This window comes from Anopheles moucheti, chromosome X (assembly GCF_943734755.1).
Source record: "Anopheles moucheti chromosome X, idAnoMoucSN_F20_07, whole genome shotgun sequence".
NCBI classification, from domain to species: domain Eukaryota; kingdom Metazoa; phylum Arthropoda; class Insecta; order Diptera; family Culicidae; genus Anopheles; species Anopheles moucheti.
The window spans coordinates 3,823,658-3,841,730 of record NC_069142.1 but is presented as its reverse complement, the minus strand read 5'-3'; the positions used below and the strand labels follow the sequence as shown (position 1 = coordinate 3,841,730).

The window sequence follows — 18,073 nt, the reverse complement described above, 5'->3', positions numbered from 1 at the left end:
GTACCGGAAGAGCCTTACCCGGGAGCCCATAGGCAAAGGGCACCCACCCAGGAAGATAGATAGCGGACCACCGACCAGGCAGTGTCTGGTCGTAATTGGAAGCGGCGGAGGAGGCACATTTGAACCCATCCCAGCACCGCTTCCCATTCCACGCCCGAAAAGGCAAAAGACACGATTGTTTAACGAGACTTTGTTGTCTCAGATGCCCGAGCGGGATTCATTAGGATCCGGGAGCGGAACCGCCACGACCACACCATCCCTATATCACCCATCACGTCCACAAAGCACTGAGGTTGCGGTTAGGCTTTTTGAGGGGGCGGGAGGTGGCGGCGAAGACGACTTTTGGGAAAGCGACCAGCCACTGCTGTATGTGTGTGTCGTGTCTTGTCGTCTATTTGCTACGCGAATCGCCTACGCCCTGCAACATCTTCATCGTGCTAAAGCGACCCTGTCACCACCGGGTACTACTACCGCCGAGGGTAGTAGACGGAATAGAAGAGCAAAGACAAGCGAATAAAATAAAAAAAACAATATCTGCCTCGACAAAAGTTACCGCCGCATCCCTCACTCTTTCCGTGATTGCAGAGAGACCACCCCCGGGTAAAGAACCTGCTGCAAACAGCATGACAGAGAGGCATTAGAAGAAAAAAAACGAAGTGATTCTCCGAAACTCCGCCACCTTCCGGGAAAATGCCGAACAACGAAACCTTTGGTGGAACCGCAGGCTTCTAACGCTTCTTGCTGATCTGATCCTCCGCTGGCCTAGATTGCGTTTGACGTTATTATTGCAGTGATTATTTCTAGCAGTTTATTAAATTAAGAACACATGAAAAGCAGCCACCATCGGTGGCGTGAGGCGGAGACCTGTTCCAGTAGGTACCGTACTACTGCAAAAAGCACTGTTGGCCCTTTTTTGTTTTCTTTCGCTTTTTTTGTTGTTGGTCATCCCTCCCGATTTCGAGGTTTCTGGTAACATGGGGGAGGTTGCGGAGGGGGGCGTTGCGCATCATATTTTGTACATAAATTAAGTGTCTCCCGGTTTGAACGGTTGAAGTACCCCCAGGGTGACAAGACCTCCATACACACACCACACACTCTCCATTGGTGATGGGGCAGAGCTTCGTAGGCTGCTTGGACTCCAAAGCGTCCAGTCCCTCTTCCGTAAGGGTTTGGGTCGATTCAATTCCATCGGATCTCAACAACAGCGTTCCGTTTTGGGATGGGAAAACTGAACCGAACGAGCAGTGTACCGTTTTGTGAAAGGGTGTTCCGAGTGCCATCTAATGCCCATGTACATGACATACTCCCGTTCCGGCAAGCAAACGGGTGGAGAGAATGACAACAAAAAAATATACAAAATAAAATCAACTACACCACCCTGTGTGGGTGTGGCTGCTTTCCTACGGGAAACGATTTATAGGACCCTGCCCTGCTAGACGATTGGTGTTAAGTTGCCCGGCTGGCTGTCAACCAGCCGCCGGTCTCCATATATCAGTGCGTGTTTGCGTGGCTTGGGCAGGGCCCGGTTGGAAGCGGGGGGCTCGCGGGGTGAACATGTACTCTCGCTATTTGGGTTTTGCTGGATGCTGAGTACTGCAAACAAAATGAACAGCTTAACGAGTCGGTAAAAGTTTCTCCCAAGCAAACACACTGCTGAGGACTCAGGACGGTCCCAAACCAAAAAAAAAACACGTTAACACACCCATTCAAATGATGAGTTCTATGTGAGCAATTACAGAGCGTTTTGTTGGTTGGGTATGGGTGGCAGCAAAAAAAAAGAAAAAAAAAATACGGGAAATGCTTAAAGTCTGAATTTTCCGACCACAGCCCAAAAGCGGAAGCGGAAAGAGAGAGAGAGAAAAACACTCGATAACAACCCCCTTCCAGGGAGGATCTCGGGGACTTTATCTGCTGATAAAGTGCGGTTCCTGTGCCGGGGCAACCGCGCAGCGAAATGTACCGCAAGATGACGGTAGAAAAGGAGGGATAAAATTTAATTATAATGTGAAAATGTTTGTCGACTTGTTTTCGACGGTTCGGGGTTTCGTATCGGCTCTCGTGTGCGGTTGTGTTACGCACGTGTGCGGTACGCTGACCTGTGTGCTGACGGGTGTGTGCCACACTGCGGAGTAGTGCGAAAAATTAACATAACACCCGCGTGCCATGTTTTTCGGCTCGGGTTGAGGGGGTGGTTTTTTGTTTTTTTGTTTTTTGTTTTTTCTTTTGTGGAGCCAACCCGTAACCCGGGGAATGCCGTTGTCGATGTCAATTCCCAGTGCAGCGACATGCACGACATGCAAAAAACCGGCGGCACACTGTCGTACGTGCGCGCGCCCGGTGGTGTGAAAGGGGTATGATTTTTGCGGCCAGCGACCAACCTTGAGTTTGTCAGCCCCGGACGCAGCAGGACGAAGCAATTCAATTACGGATAAATAATTTGTTTTTAAAGTGATCGATAGTGAGTCAAATTGTTCCCGCTGGAGTTGCTGCGAGTCGAACAGATAGAATGTCATGTTTAATAAGTGTTAGCAAAGTGGTGTTGTTTGTATTTTTTGTTTGTCTCATTTGCCTGGTGGACAAACATAAACATCACGAGTTGCATGCGGAGATCCCAAATGGGTTGTTACAGTAGACGCTTACCGTTCTGCTTAACGATGGCCTCGCAGTCCCGATCGATGGTGGACGCATCCAGGTCGAGATGGTTCGGCAAACTTCCGCAGAATTTGTTGCGATCTTTTCGGCTGACGTAGATGACGTGATCTTGATGCTGCTGCTGCTGTTCGGGTGGTATCTGACCGGTACCGGGCAGGCAGGCCAAATCCGGTGGTGGTGGTTGCTTTTCGAGTCCCTCGCCATCAGCATTGCCTCCAGCCGTGTCCGCCAGAAACGTTTGATGATGGAACGTATCCCCGTTGTTGTTATTATGGTACTGATGGAAGTATTGCGTGGTGTCTGACTTAAGGTTATCTGTGAAGTAAAGAAGGGCGAAAGTTTATGTTTATATGAAAGCAAAATGGTATCAGTAGCGGTAGTAAATTGATACTATTAAAAGATAATGTCTAAAAATATCCTCAAGCTTTACCCCTTTATTGACTAATATTCAAAGCAATTATTTGTTTATCTACTTAGATATTACTTACTCATCTGGATACTACCCGGCCGAAGTTATTAATATCGGAAATTTCATTTAATTATATGTCATATATACCGCATATATTTCGAACAGCAAGGAAGCAATAAATAGGATTTGGGAGCCTCGAGAGCCTCAAGTCCAAGCAACTGACACCTAGACTCATAATCTGGCAGCGTGGAAGAATATCCCCCAAGGAATCTGAGAACAGCGAACCTGGTGAAAGATATCAGTACCTGCTCGATGAGGTCAATGTGGACTCGAGCCGTCAGAGACCAGATTATTGAACTATACTCTAGCAAAGATCTTACCAACGAACAGAACACCGCTTTCAAACTCATTGGGTTCGAGAAGTAACGGGCAGCCTCCAAGCCCTGGAAACTCTAGAGTTCATATGAGGCGTTAAAGTGACTATCAAGTCCTTTACCAGCGAAACACGATTAACCTGGGCATGATCTAGTACATAGGAATAGGACAGAAGAGTGCGGGAGCTTGACACTTATTAGGGCAAAGAGTGAGGGAGTTAATATCACACCAATCTTGGGAATCTTGGGAATTCAACAATCTTTGAGGTTCCTATGAATAACTCTTCGGAAAAGATTCGTTTGGCACAACACTGAAGTCAACCAATTCCCTCGATCGACATAGAACTTCGAAGTGGAAATTATTCTTGAAATCACCACTACCCTACAGTGCTCTGGTCGAAGGAACCGAAGTCTCCGAGCGGGACCTTCTTCAACGAAGTCTCCAGCAAACAAGCTTCCTGATCACACCTCAATCTTTACAGTGGAGGCAACAGCAGTGATCATCATAGATGATGAATAGGCCAATCCTTCCTAACCTAATGGTATCTGTATGGATAGCGCTATTGAATTCAATAATTGGCTTCCAGGCTTAGACGAAGTCTTGGATAAAAGCCTTCAAGACAATTGTATCGATGAGCTCCAGCTTAGTTGTCTTGGAGGTTTGGGGTTAACATCAAAAATGATCCAGAGATGGTTAAGATGTAGATGCCTTTACCAAGTAGTAGAATATTCCAGTCAATCAAGATGTATAAAATAATGATCCCCGAATTGAGAGTACGAATAGAGAAAATAAATGTTGTAAAGAAAGAAATTTCCAGAAATGTAAATCATCTTGTTGTTATCCTCGAAAAACACAGATTGTTTGCCGGAAATTAAATCGCCAACACCAATTTTGGTCATAAATGAATATTGCAAACAGCAATATTGTATCAGAAAGCAAAATTGCATCAATCATTGTACATCAACAAATATTTGCTATCTTGGTGAAATAAAAAAATAAATCTCAATCGCTGTTTTTCGGCTCTCAAATAATCGTTTGCCGCATCGGATGGACCGCCCACCCAACGGTCCGGCAGACGAAATATTGAACATCGGTGGTAGAAATTGTTCTCTACTTCTCCCTCCCCTTCCCTAATACACTTCGTCGATCGATCGGAAGTGCGGTGGGTCAAGCTGGGGCCGGCCACAGCCCCGCGGACGCCCTGTGGGCTGATGTGTGCTGCTGCCGTCTGCAAACGGCATGTCTGTAATTCCAGTTAATATTCATAGCAGTATCAGTAGCCAGCTTATTTCCCCAGTGCTGTGCATAAAATTTTATTAGCTTTCGAAAGCGGAATCCGCCTCGGAAGTTGACGAACCTTTCCGAAGGGCGAGCGCGCCCGGAACACCCGGGTGGAAGAACGTGCAGAACGTCGGCGACGAACAGATTTACCGAAGCGTTCGGCTGCGGGAGCCGGTTACTGCGCACCGTGCGAATCCGTTCTAGCCATGTTTTCGGCCATGGGGATATGAATGCACAATCTCGATTGGAAGATTAATGCCAGTGGTAGTGTGCGCAAGGCACTGCTCGCATTCGCATTCGAGGTAAGCACCATCAGTTAACCCTCATTTCGGGTGTACCGTGGGCCCTCCGTACATTAGGGCCAAACCCAATCCCTCCGGTTCGGATATTCGATGCCCGGGAATTTCCTCGAATGCAATGCCCCGTACGAACGAAACACGGGTGGGCGAATTGAAGGGAGGGAAAGATAGAGGGAGGAAGGGAGGGAGGTCGGTGAGGGTAGCAGTAATTGGGTAGGTGTGCTTTTAAATTATTCATTCGTCGAAGCATCGCCCCCCCCCCAGGCCGAGATGGCCGGGATTTTCCTGGCATTAGGCATCTTGCTGGCGGGGCCAACATTAGGCGCGCACCGACGGCGTTAGGTGCGTGTGAGATCGGCTGTACGGTTCACATGCTGCTTCCGGCTTTATCGGAATGTATCACCCGACCGTGAGCACACCGCCGGTGCGTTACGTGGATCGGTTATCGGGCAGATTAGGCAGGCGAACCGTACACGCGTCTGCTGCCGACTGCTCGCTCGGTTGTGTCTGGAGTTTCGTGGAGCACGAATCTTACGGCTGTGCCCGTGACGTCTGGCGATGCTTTTTCACGGTAGCATTAATAAACTCGTTCCTAAGGGCGGGTGAGAAGAAGAGACAAAAAAACCGTAAAAGCCCGTCCGAAGGTCACTTTTCGAAGGGTTTTCCTTGAATCTATCCCATCCGTCAACGGTGCTACTCAATGTCCGGAATGTCGAACGCCCATGGCCGGGATGTTGAAAACATTCGTTTAGCATACTTTTTTTTTCTTCTTCAAAGGTTTACCCTCCCATGGCGTCCCATTTTCCACGAATTGCATGCCCAACAGTGATTGGGCAGCCGTCGCAAGGACGACAGCAAAAATAACAACCGAAAAACCCCGAATTAAAATATTCAAGACACCTCTCCGGTGCCTTCACGGCTCCCTTCCCGCCTTGCACGAGCTGCGGTAGGTGTCCGGGTGGAGGTGGGAGGAGGGGGTGGCTTTTACATGGATGATTTGCTATTGAAATTTACCTTCCGGCTTGGCAATTTCGCCTCCTGCCATTTGTTTCTTGTGCTAGTGGTGGAAAAAAGCAAAAACGCACCGCACCGACGCGCGACGCAGAAAGAAAAAAAAAACAACAACGTGGAAGTGCCCCCGGGGACGCTGGACGCTGGTCAGGGATATTTTATTTATGAGCGGCAAAAGTTTTCCGACACAGTTTACATAATCGATCTCGTGAAAACGGACCCAAAAGATGGTGCCCGGTGTGGGTTGTGTTTTGTTTGCCGGGCATTGGGTTGCGGCCATCCCAAGGTTGTTGGTGGGAGGGAGAAGGGGTTTTGCATTATGATGCGCTGCTACCCGGCCGGCCGGTACACACACAAAAGTGGTTCCGAAGCAGGCAGGGAAAGGAATAGTTTTGACCGGCTTTCGGTGAAATATATTGGATATTTTTCTTCGTGCGAAACTTTCCCATCGCAGAAAAGGTTCAATTGAAGTTATCAATCCCGCAACTCCCGATGAAGTGTTCGATGTTGGGGAAAAAGGTTATTTGGATGGGAATTGACTGTAATATTCCACTGGGAGTTGGTACCTCACACAATCTACCCTCCTAAAGTGATCTAAAATTGACATTACTTATTATTGATGTTTCTCTGTTTGCCGTATCTCAACGGTGCTCATCGTTGTGGGTGGGTAGAGCAATAGCCATTTCGCCAGTGGTCGGCAATCTTCTACTTTTTTGCACCTTTCATTTCGCTAAATCCTATTTTCTAATCACGTATCTAACACAATTTCCGATAAGAATTCCAATAACTTTTCGGATGACTTAAAGTGAGCTTTGCCATTCGGACGATGACGTCAGACGTTAATATCTCACCTACTTCAGTAGTAACTACACTAAAAAGGGAATTAATACACATTTATCCAGGAAATGAAGGAGTTCTGAAACTTTCTGGTGATGTACTCTTCAATATCTCACTACTTGTTTATCTACTTATCTTACTTACTCATCTGGACACTACCCGTCCGAAGTTATAAATATCGGAAATTTCGTTACGTTATATGTCATATATTACTGAACTAGATTCTAGCAAAGATCTAACCAATGAACAGGTTCTGAATCTGGTGATGTACTCTCCAATATCTCACTTCGCATCCATAGGAAATGAAAACAATCCTGGTTGACTTCTGTGTGTAATAAGAGAACAAATCTGACACAGAAGTGCGCTACTACCAAGCTGTTTGAGACGCTGTTTCTGTTTAACATTAATTACCTACTTCCAATCTATCATTTCTACCCTAACACAATGAGTGAATTGAGTTAATTGAAGATATTTGACACTTTACGTCGAAAACTTTGCTGACCACTGATCTCACCGCATCCGGCTTTTAACAAACATTATCAGGGCAACATTACGGTTTGGAACGACCAGGAAGCGGGAAACAATGAAAAGGGTTTTTTTAATCACCTTCTTCGAGTCCTTTGTCGATGAAATCGCCTTAAAGTAGGCAATCAGCAGGGCAAAACGGTACAATGTGTTCATTAAGTCATCTATAAATGACTTCCCGGAACAATAAGCTACACCACAACTACTCCCGTTCTTCGTTATCCTTTTTTCCGTTGGTTATTCTCCATAATTTTTATTACACACAATACATTAGAGTTGCTTGCTGAGTAAGAACAATATTGTATTGTACTACAATTTCCTTTTCCTATTGTCCACCTGTTCGACTGAAGTTTCAACGGTAGCGCACTGCCGGATGTGGCAACCCGACCAATTAACGGAATCATTTTGTGTTCCGTCCGTGAGTCACCAACCGGTCCGGTGCGTTTCAATCGAAAGGATATGCGTACTACACGGGAAGCTTGGTTTTTGCCTGCCCGGGCCATTACACCAGAGGCACGGTGCATTCCAAAGTCATCCGGAAATTGAACAACCCTGTTTTTGTCCTTCCGATCTCCTATTTTGCCCTTTGCCATCCCGTCCGTCTCAGTCTTTAATCGGTTCGTGCGGGAAAAAAAATCCACTCTTGTTGCTTTTTTTTCCCGCGATTTTACCCACCATCAGATCTGGCGTATTTTTCCGCTTTCCCACGGGAAAAAAAGCGGAGAGGAGGAAAAAAGTTAAAGAAGGAAGAAAAAATGCAAACAAGCGTGGCCATCGGTCGGCCGGTGTATACCGTCGGTGGGATTAGCATGTACTTTTGCTGTTGGGAAATTCTTTTTTTTGTGCTGTTGTTTTCCCTCAGCTTTTCCCGCTCACACTCACACACGGACGCAAATTCACTTCACTCGTGGTAGTCTTCTGGCGCTCGGGGGAAAGCATCCCGTTCCCAAGCTTTTCCCCTGCCTTTGCTATTGCGCTGTGTTCAGGCCGGGCGCGAGCATTGGGCAAAGTTGCTGTAAATACGGCAACATCGGATTAAAGGCTGGTTACTTAAGAAAAGGGTGCGGCAGGTGGCTCACAGCAGGAAACATTGGAAGGAAACACGTCCAAACGTGTAATCCCCTTTTTTACCGCTGTCACACGCTTTACAGGGCTGCGCAACTGATCATGCCGTAAAGTTTGAAGCCAGCGCTGAAATTTTTGTTTGCTGAGAAGTTGAACTGGAATTTATTGAGTTCGATGTGTGGTCTCGGTTGTAGTGTTGTGCTTCGTGAAGAATTATTCATATGAATCTTTAACAAGGAGTCATTCTAATCATGAGTCGATTCTCGAAAGATTCATGAATCCTCAGAGATTCATAAATCCTCAGAGATTCTTCAGATCTTGAGAGATTCATAAATCCTCGAGATTAATTTCCGACAATCCACAGAGATTCATGAATCCTCATAGATCCATCCTCATGAATCCATATTCATTCAGTTTAAAGATTCATTCAGATTCATGAATCTGGATCTGAATTACCCAACACTGCTAATCTCGCATCCAAGTGCAAGTGTACTCCTGGCATAGGATCGATTCTTCCAACTACTTTTGCATAGCTCAGTTCAACTTGTGTAACAAAATTTCCAAAAAAATAGTTTGGCAGGATAACCAATCCCATCACAACACCCCTGTAATGTGGCCAAAAGGTTGGGGATCCGTTGGGGAGAGCAAATCCGGGAAAACATTAACCTTCGACAGTCGGGGGAAGCAGTTTCGAGCAGATTTTCCATTCGCCGTTTTTCTTTTCTTGCCTTGTGTATATATATCTTTTTGTACATTCCCATTAGTTTATTCGTTAATTTTTCATTGGCTCATTTACATCAATAGGATTTTACATGGTCGCAACCTTTCGTTTTTATAGCTCTTCTTTGGATTCGTTTTATGCAAACGAAAACGAACGTCAAGTGCTTAGCATTTAATCCATTCAATGCGCTTACCGGGATGCTTGAGTGCGTGTGTGGGTAGGATGGTTGGACACACACACACACAAAAAAGTTTGTACAAAAAGCGCGGATTTGGGAGTTTTGTTTACTCTCACTGTAAATGTCGCATTTCCACGAAACACTTAGCGTTTCTCCGTTTTCCCTGTCGCGAGCGTCCAAACGCGGTGAAATGTCAACGCTTTAGAAAAGCGCTCCGAATGCGGGCGAGTTCCGTGACTTTTCTTCCGCAATTTTCTCTCAACCACTGCAATTTGAAATCCACTTTTCCGCAAACGTTTCATTCCTGGAGCACTTTGATTAGTCCGTTGGTTTGTTTCTTGCTTGGCGTGGTACATTTTGTAGATAATAGAACATCTACAACACACCAACCAAGCTCGACATGCAACAGAAACGGTAGCACCAATCGGTAGCGCTTTTATTCAAACGATACGGCTAGCTAAAAATTGTTCATTTTCACCATCAAACGATCCGGACGACGCTGGAACGACGAGCATGACAGAAGACTGTCCCAGGACAAAACGGGAATCGACGGCAAATCGAAATATGTCGACTCATTTTTGTTCGAGCAGCATCACCGGCATCCCCGCTCACGGTAAAGGGAAATCGCGGTTCGGTACACAATTTGAGCCCACCACAGCCGTTCCCGTCCCGGAAACCCGCGCACACCACTGGCCGCGGAAGCGTCGAAACCGTCCGGAACCGACAGTAGTGTGGTTGGTGCTTCCGAAGGAGCCGCTCAAGCACGAGCTGGCTGGGGCCGTAAATGATCGTAAATGAATGTAAATTCAATTACACGAACTTGCCTCGGTGTACTCCAGATCCCGGGTAAGCCACCCGGTACGATGGTACATGTTTTGGCCGTGGCACGTTACTGAGCTGATTTTCCCAGTTCACCAGGGACGGTGAAGGAACTCGGAGCAGTGCCGGAGCAAAAATGGTGGTGTGTGGGTGTTGGGGTGGTTCTTTTGTTTGGTTCCGGTTCGTCTTGCATCTCGAGACACAACAAGCCGTACAAGGGTGAATCTGTCTGCCTGCATTAACGAGACATCGAAACCCGTGTTTTGCTGCTTCTTGCTCGGTGCCGTTCCTTGCATATCAAATGGACGAAGTGATTTCCTTTTGCCTGCCCTGCTGCTTGCCCGGTCAATTCTATCTTTTATTTATTCATTTATGGCGCTTGGATGTGGCTTCATTTCGTTTGGCTTTTTTTTTGTTTTGCTCTTGCCGGAAAAGGGCGAAAAAAATCAGTGAAGTGATGAGAAGTTTTGCATCATACCAGAAGATCCTTGAAGGCTGGAGAGCTCCGGTTCCAGTGGATAATGGGTACAAAAATGCGGTTTGGAGAAAATTGTCATAAGATGTGATAAATGTGATCAGAAGAAAATTCTCTTCAATACGATACGCGCGCTACGAGGCGATTCTCCTTTCTATAATACCTGCCGGTTGTTCATCTGGTATTTATAGCTGTGATTCATTTGCATGGTTCATTTGATTGCATGCGAACATTGTAAGCTATAAATAACAGCTGACCATCCGAACGATGACAGATCAATGCAACGAACGGAAATGAAGCACTTGATAGCAGAATACTTAGCAATCATTGCTAGCAAAGTTAATTGCATCTAAGAATAGAGCAGTAACGGCAGCAATAAATAGGTAATGCTTACGAGAAGATACTTTTTAATTATCTTTAATTAGATACAGGGTTACTCGCATCACAGGCAACTCGTTCTCGCCCTCTTGATAATTTGGAAATTTATTTCCTATACATAAACAATAAAGGTAATTGTTTGAATCATGAATATATTACATTAAATTACACAACTTTAGGATGACGCATAAAAACAAAACGAAACTACCAAAAATTATGTCCTTCCGCGTACTGGTAACAGCATGAAGGTATCGCTAAAATAAAATCGCACGGGCAACATATCTAAACAAGAACTACCCCAGACACGGACAACCTAAAACGATGCACAGTACGAAGATAAATCACAGAAAAGTAAATATACAGTAGCAGGATAAAACTTTTAAAATAACAAGGCTGTGAAACTGATTACCTGACTAGAGGGTATAAAAAAAGAGACAACAAGAAACAATGATGGGTTTAACCCTGTATACAAAACTAGACTATCCAATAAAGGACGAATTCTCTGAAAAATATCAGTCTGGAGTCCGAGTGACGTAGAAACAACCCCAAAACCCTGTAAATATTTATTCAGCTGCAAGTATTGAAACCAATGAAAGCGACGGGAAATCCACAAGGGTGAATCATCCGATACATAACAACCGGTGTAACCGACAATGACATCGAGAGGTTTCACAATAGAAATCACCAAAAAATATACCAAACTATCGAAAGTCTACACAAAAATTATGAGTTTCAGAATCTTCGGATCAAAAGGATCCTAGTCTTCATGGAAATATGTTTATAGAGAGCAGATTATGGAGATGAAAATGAGTTTAAAATAATAAATGAATAATAATTAATAATTAATAATTGAAAACTTCGGTCATATTGTGCGTTGATCTAAAGGGTCTAAAGTCCACGAAACAGTATTCTACTTAATCAGCGCTCACGTTGGTAAAATGCATTCACTCACCTATTGATTGGGCCCGTCGTCCACTGGTTAGTCCTTTCGCATGCTGTCGAGCGGAGGAGGACACATTCGCTCCCATATTCGTTCGGGTGCGACAGTTCCGATCAGTTCGTTCACTAACACTGCGATGCAGCGCGCACGTTCGTTCACTGCACTCGCGCTCGCTCGGGTCGTCGCGTTCGTATTCGTTGTGTTCGTTGTCGTAGCTAGCGTCGTCGTTGTGCTGGTAGCAGGTGAGCTCTACTGCCGGTTCCAGCTCCAGGAACTCGAGCTGCAGTCGATCGAATATAAACCGCTCACCGCAGAACGGTCCATTACTGCCCGCTGGCAAGAGTCGCTCGATGCCAAAGCCTTGGTCGTCTTCGTCGTCTGGAGGTACTTGGGAGGTGTCGGTGGTATCGCACGGCAAGCGATTGCGTTCGTTGCGGTAGCGCAAACAGCTGCCCGCGTCCGACCCGATCGAGTCCCGCGCTGGAGGGGAGACAGATTTTCCCGAACCGGAACAACAGCCCGGAACGTGGCGCAACCAGGAGGAGCCACCTTTCCGCTTCGCCTCCAGCCGATCGCGCTTGCGTGGGTTTAGTGATCTGCCGAGGCTTTGGACGAGCTTTTGGAGGACCTGTTGGAGGCGATGCGCCGTTTTATTTTGGTGTATTTTAATGGCCTTCGGCGGGACACACTTACCTTATCCGATGCGTTGTACCTGTCAGCTAGAAAGGCGGAAACGGTAGTGTTTGACGCACCGTTACCGCTCTGCTTTGCCTTCGATCGTATCTCGGCTCGATCTCCCGCTAAAGGGCGCACCTCACTGCGATCGGACACATTATGACAAACTGCTGTCGATTGTGGCGATTGACGGGCGATACGTTCCGGTTCACCGGTGGCGTTATTACCGACGGTCAACGGTTGCGGCTGTAGTGGTGCGGATGATTCAGATCGCTCAGGTGTTGGTTGTCGCTGACGTTCGGGTTCGCCAGTGCGGCTGATGAGCTGATCGCCTGTAAACGAAATAGCAGAGATGCATCACACATTAGTCACCCTCGTTTGGTTACAACTCTGACAGATGGATACCACCCCCCACCCCCACCTCGGACATAATCGGGCACGTGGACACCAGTAACGTGCAATGTGGGTGGTTTGCGGTTTGCCCGCCCGTCACTCGTCTGCTACGATTTACTTCCACTCGATATCGAATTTATCGCCGGGCCGTTCGCATAATTGCACACGCCACGTTCTAGTTGACCGGACGGGCCGCATAACGATAGCCGAGGTCACACTCGAACGTAATATTGCGTATCGAATGAAGCCCACCGCAAGCCACGCTGGGCTTTACGTGGGTGACTCACAATTACCGCTGACGTGTGCAGTGTTCCGATGACGCTACAGCGCGACATTCATTCGATCTGATGGTACCAATAGAGAGAGAGAGCGCTAAAAAAAAGGAATATATACTTCCCGCGCAGAGATGGGTGCTCAGACTGCGATTAAACATCGATCCCCTCGGGTAAGTTATGTCACTGGACGAATTCGTCCAATCATGCGACGCGGTTCGGTTCAAAATCACTCTAATGCAATTGAAATACCGGCGGAATGTTTCGGTACACATACTTGGGCGCTTATTTCGTCGAAAAGTCGGGGAAATAAATTTTATTACCTTCCAGTGCAGCGTCACACCCTTACCGGACCAGATCTGTACATATCCACGCAACGAGGAGTTTGCAATAGACGAACGCTCCGGTTACTCATTCAGCAACAGATTCCGTGGAAATGAAGATTGATAAAACGGGGCAATAGTACGGAACTCTCCCAGTAGCAAACCCCTAAGCGGATCATTCGCTATCAGTCAATGTGAAGAATTGCTCTAAAAATCTGGTTATTTTTTTTACACGATTGCTCCTTTATACACACCCTGCCAGCCCGTGCGCTGTTCGTGCAATTGCAATGGGACGGTTTAATATTTTACTGCACTTTACAGCCGTGCCTGAGAGGGGTGGGAAAAAAACCGAAACTTACGCCAAAGGATTTTCCGCGTGCGATTTTAATTGAATTTCTTTCACATTTATTTTTCGTGCGCATCCAAAATGCCGGCTCGGTAGTACTGAAGGGGTGGAAAGGGGTGGAACAGGGTGGGGGTGAGTGAGAAAGGGCTGACAGTTTGGTCGATATTTATTGTGACACAGTGCCCGTGCATGAGATGTATGAGTTTGTACGTGTGTGTGTGTGGGGTGGGAGGGTGGTAGGTGGGGGATGGATTTTTTCCAAATGGTGATCCATCTTTGATTTTTTTTTGTTTTTTTCGAGAGAATTCTCCATTCTCACGTTTGCGCCCGGTAATCAAAATGGCTCGAGCAAAGATGGAAGGCAAAGGCAGCAACCGGCGTAGGAATGGGATGGGAATGGGAAACCAAAAAGTAGAAAGGAAAAAGGAAATGTTACTCGCGGCACGAATACACACTGATGGGGCCGCGCTGTAAAGTTGGACGACAGGAAATTAGCTTAAATCGACAGCTTCATCGTTAGTCCCCGGCACTCGCGGGGTACTAACACACCAGTCGTCAAGCAGTCAGTTTTTGATTGCTTTTCGGCGATACAAAACGGGACAGCGGGCAAGCGGGGGATGGTAGAATTCGCTCACATTGGTAAGCTTTTCTTCCTTTTTTTTGATGTAAAGAAAGGAAGCTGTAATGGACTTTTCGCTGTACTTTCTACTGCGAACGGCGAGTCTGGAGTGGCCTCCCAGTTGACAGTCTTGGTTGAAACGGTACAAACAAGCCGCTAACAAAGTACATTCCTAACGCATTGCATAACTTTAGGCGTAATGTGGAATTCGCAGCGGGGTTTGAGATATCTTCCTGTTTGCTGTATGCGTTATGATTTTTAGAGACAAAAACACTGCCAATTTTGCTAATTTACAAGATCAGTAAACACCTTTAATTTTTGGGTCCAAATAACTGCTCGTTCGAAATAAACAAACTTATTAGAAAATTTAATTTCAAAAATTTTTTAATTTAAAGTACATTAAATTATCTTCAATTTATCACTCGATAGCTGTTCGGTTGTTTGACGGACGTCGTCTTAATACTTTAGCATAACAAGCTTCTTTCAAATCAGTGTTAAAGGCAGCACCCTATTGTTACGCAATCCGCACCACAAAGTTTCACTACTTCACTTGTTAGCCTTCATTAATAAGGCAGGCTTCCTGGGCCCGCTCGGCTTGATTTATCATCTCGAGTGCGCCACACGCAGACGAACGGGATGGACCGCCCTGCGAAGTGCCCACATGCTCTCCCGCATTCCCCGTGCCACCCACCGTGCACCTTGGCCAATGTTCCCGCGGCGAAATGGGTGAAGTAAATCAAAGGTAAACACCTACACCACTTCACCCGCTGGCGCCCACAGGCGCCCCATCCCTGTGCGCTCCAAATCACCACAATCATTCACAGGACACGTCAAAAGTTTTGTGAAACGAACCGCTGGACAACGCGGGATCAAGTCTACGGTGTTGATGAGTTTGTGTGTGAGAGTGTTTTCTTCCGTTTTGTTCCTGTATTTTACGAGGAAGACAATTTAAAACTTGCTTGGCGCAGAATTGAAATATCGCGACGTAAGTTTGGCGAATGCCATGTCTGGCATTCGGTGGCAATGGCAGGAAGTGAAAACAATTTCCATTTTGCTTCCTTTTTTTTTGGGTGGTTAGCGGGAGGATCAGAATCGCCGCGAGTTTGGTTTAAAAATTGAAATTAAGTCTGATAATCTTTTCGTAATAATAACAAGATAAAGTGTAGCATTTACAGGAGCACTACGGTGTTGAATACTACCTACAAAATATTCTCCTTTATACTACAAGATCGTCTTGCCCCATTCGCAGAAAATATAGTTGAAAAGTGGGGACTCCGGATTAACCAATTAAGATTAAGAGCTTCACTTGATCTCGAAGAAGATCAAGATTCACTGGCAGTTCTTGTAGAAGATGGTCTAGCAGTAGCTCCAGAAACGTCTCTACTCATAACACCTGTCGCGACGAACGAAGCTGGGGCTATAAATTAACAAATGTAAACAGTCCGACCAAGATGACTAAAACAAACCGATCGAGATTGCGGTGTTTGCCAAGAGAGGGCGCTGCCGTCGTCTCGTAGATCCCGATCGTGAGCGGCTTAGAGGACTCCTGCGCCGGGTAAGTACCGTATTTTAGCGTGTATAATGATCCCCTATTAGGTTAAAAATGATCAAAGTCCAATTAAGGGGGTTCGTTATACAAGAGTAGTAACTTTTCCGTTCTAGCTTTATGGATTAAAGGTCGTTTTGTTGAAATAAAAAGATGCATGGTTAAGAAAGGGATGAATCAGTGGTTTAATAAATGTTTGGAACTGGAGAGACCTGGAGATCTGATGAAAAAACCAGCAATGCTAGTACTGGATGCATTTAGAGGTCATCTGACAGCAGAAGTCAAACAAATTGTTCCTCAAAGCAAAACGTTTCTGGAAGTCATTCCTGGAGGTCTAACCAGCTAGCTGTAACCAAACCCGTTTAAGGGTATGATAAGAGAAGAATGGAGTAAGTGGATAACAGAGGCTGATCTGACTCCTTCAGGAAGAATAAGAATAACCCACCATTACAGCGATCTTACAATGGGTCATTACTGCATAGCGAAGCAATTGTCGTCAAATCCTTTCAAAAATGCGAACTCAGTAACAATCTTGATGGGACTGAGGATCATACAATTTATGAAGATAGTGATGACAATGAAAATGCGTATGAAAACACCAGTGAGGACGATATGAACGAGTATTATGAATTGTAATGTTCAAAATATAAATGTAACAATAAAATTGTTCCAATTGTTTTAAAAAAAGAAAAAAAAATAATTTTTTCCAAAAATCTTGGATAATTCACCTAGGGGGTCGTTATACATGCTAAAATACGGTAAATAAATAAGCAGTCTTTCAACGAGCGCCTAAATTTATGCAAAAAGCATTTTTTAAGTGCTGTTTTCCGTTTGTTTCCATCGCCGACGGGGAGTATCGACCGGGCGAATGAGTCATAAGAAGGGTGTTAAAAGCTGTAATTACATTTGCTGGCATATCTTTCGGAATGGCAAATGTAAGATAGTGGCATAATCAGACAATATCATCTACATGTGATTGATGTGACTGACGGCCCGGAAGCTGCTGTTGAGATTGTGAGCAATATCACTTGTGTTCCACAAGCATCACGATTTACTTTCCCAACGATGCTGCCCGTCACGGACGGGGAAACGGTGTTCCCGTCTTCAGACGTTTTGTAATCAGCCAGCGTGAGGTTGTTTTCCCATCAACGGGCACTCGATACCGGATGAACATTAAAACAAACATGTCAGCCATTCGCTTCCATCTCCCTCCCTTCACCTTGTCGCATCTTAACCCCCTTTTCGAAGCACATTTTATCCTTTTGAAGATTGCGGCCAACGCAGCTCGTCGCCTTGAAAGCACGAAAGGGTGGGAAAAAGAGACAAAGAGACCGTGCTGAATTTAATCAACTGCAATCTGCACTCTGCATCGAAACCCCGTTTGTTGGTCGATTGGAAATTGATTTGTACGTGTATGTGTGTGTGGGGGGAGGAGTGTATGTGCGCTTTCAAAAGCGATATGAGTGAGAGTAGGTGGAAACTGGATCGGAAGGAAGCTAGACCGTCTTGGAGCGCATCTTCCAGATGATGCATATCTTCGCCAACGTTACGTACTGAATGTCAATCATCGGAGAGAAATGTCTGCTAAAAGAGTTCGAGCGCTAGAAAGGTGAACAAGAGGATGGGAAGAAGGAGTAAGGGGGGGGGGGGGGGGGGGAATCTAAGTTGTGGAAACTTCACGATGAGTGGTTCGCAATTGCATCGGATGCTACCAATAAATTCAGCATAGTTTACAGCTTCCCAAACCCCGTCAAGCGATCGATGCCATGCCCGGCAGCCATCGTTCAATGTACCACCCACTGGCTACATATACACCCACACACTCTTCATGAGGTGATAAATATTTGCACAGATTGGAGTACCGTGCAGCGTAAAGCGAGCAGTGAGGTGTTTCATCAACCAGCATCGGGTCGATTGTGTGTTGTTTTTCCCTG

The 18,073-nt window shown here is 45.9% G+C and overlaps 1 protein-coding gene across 2 annotated transcripts in view; it reads right to left on the bottom strand.

Moving 5' to 3' along the window:
* LOC128306690 (uncharacterized) overlaps positions 1 to 18,073 on the bottom strand; it is a 129,120-nt gene that overhangs the window by 16,258 nt on the left and 94,789 nt on the right. For both annotated transcript variants that reach the window (XM_053044277.1, XM_053044278.1), the window contains exons 2-4: positions 12,659 to 12,972; positions 11,978 to 12,593; positions 2,641 to 2,967 (exon numbers count right to left, since the gene is read on the bottom strand). In XM_053044277.1, coding sequence (XP_052900237.1) covers positions 2,641 to 2,967; positions 11,978 to 12,593; positions 12,659 to 12,972 — 1,257 coding nt within the window. The remainder of the gene's footprint in view (positions 1 to 2,640; positions 2,968 to 11,977; positions 12,594 to 12,658; positions 12,973 to 18,073) is intronic.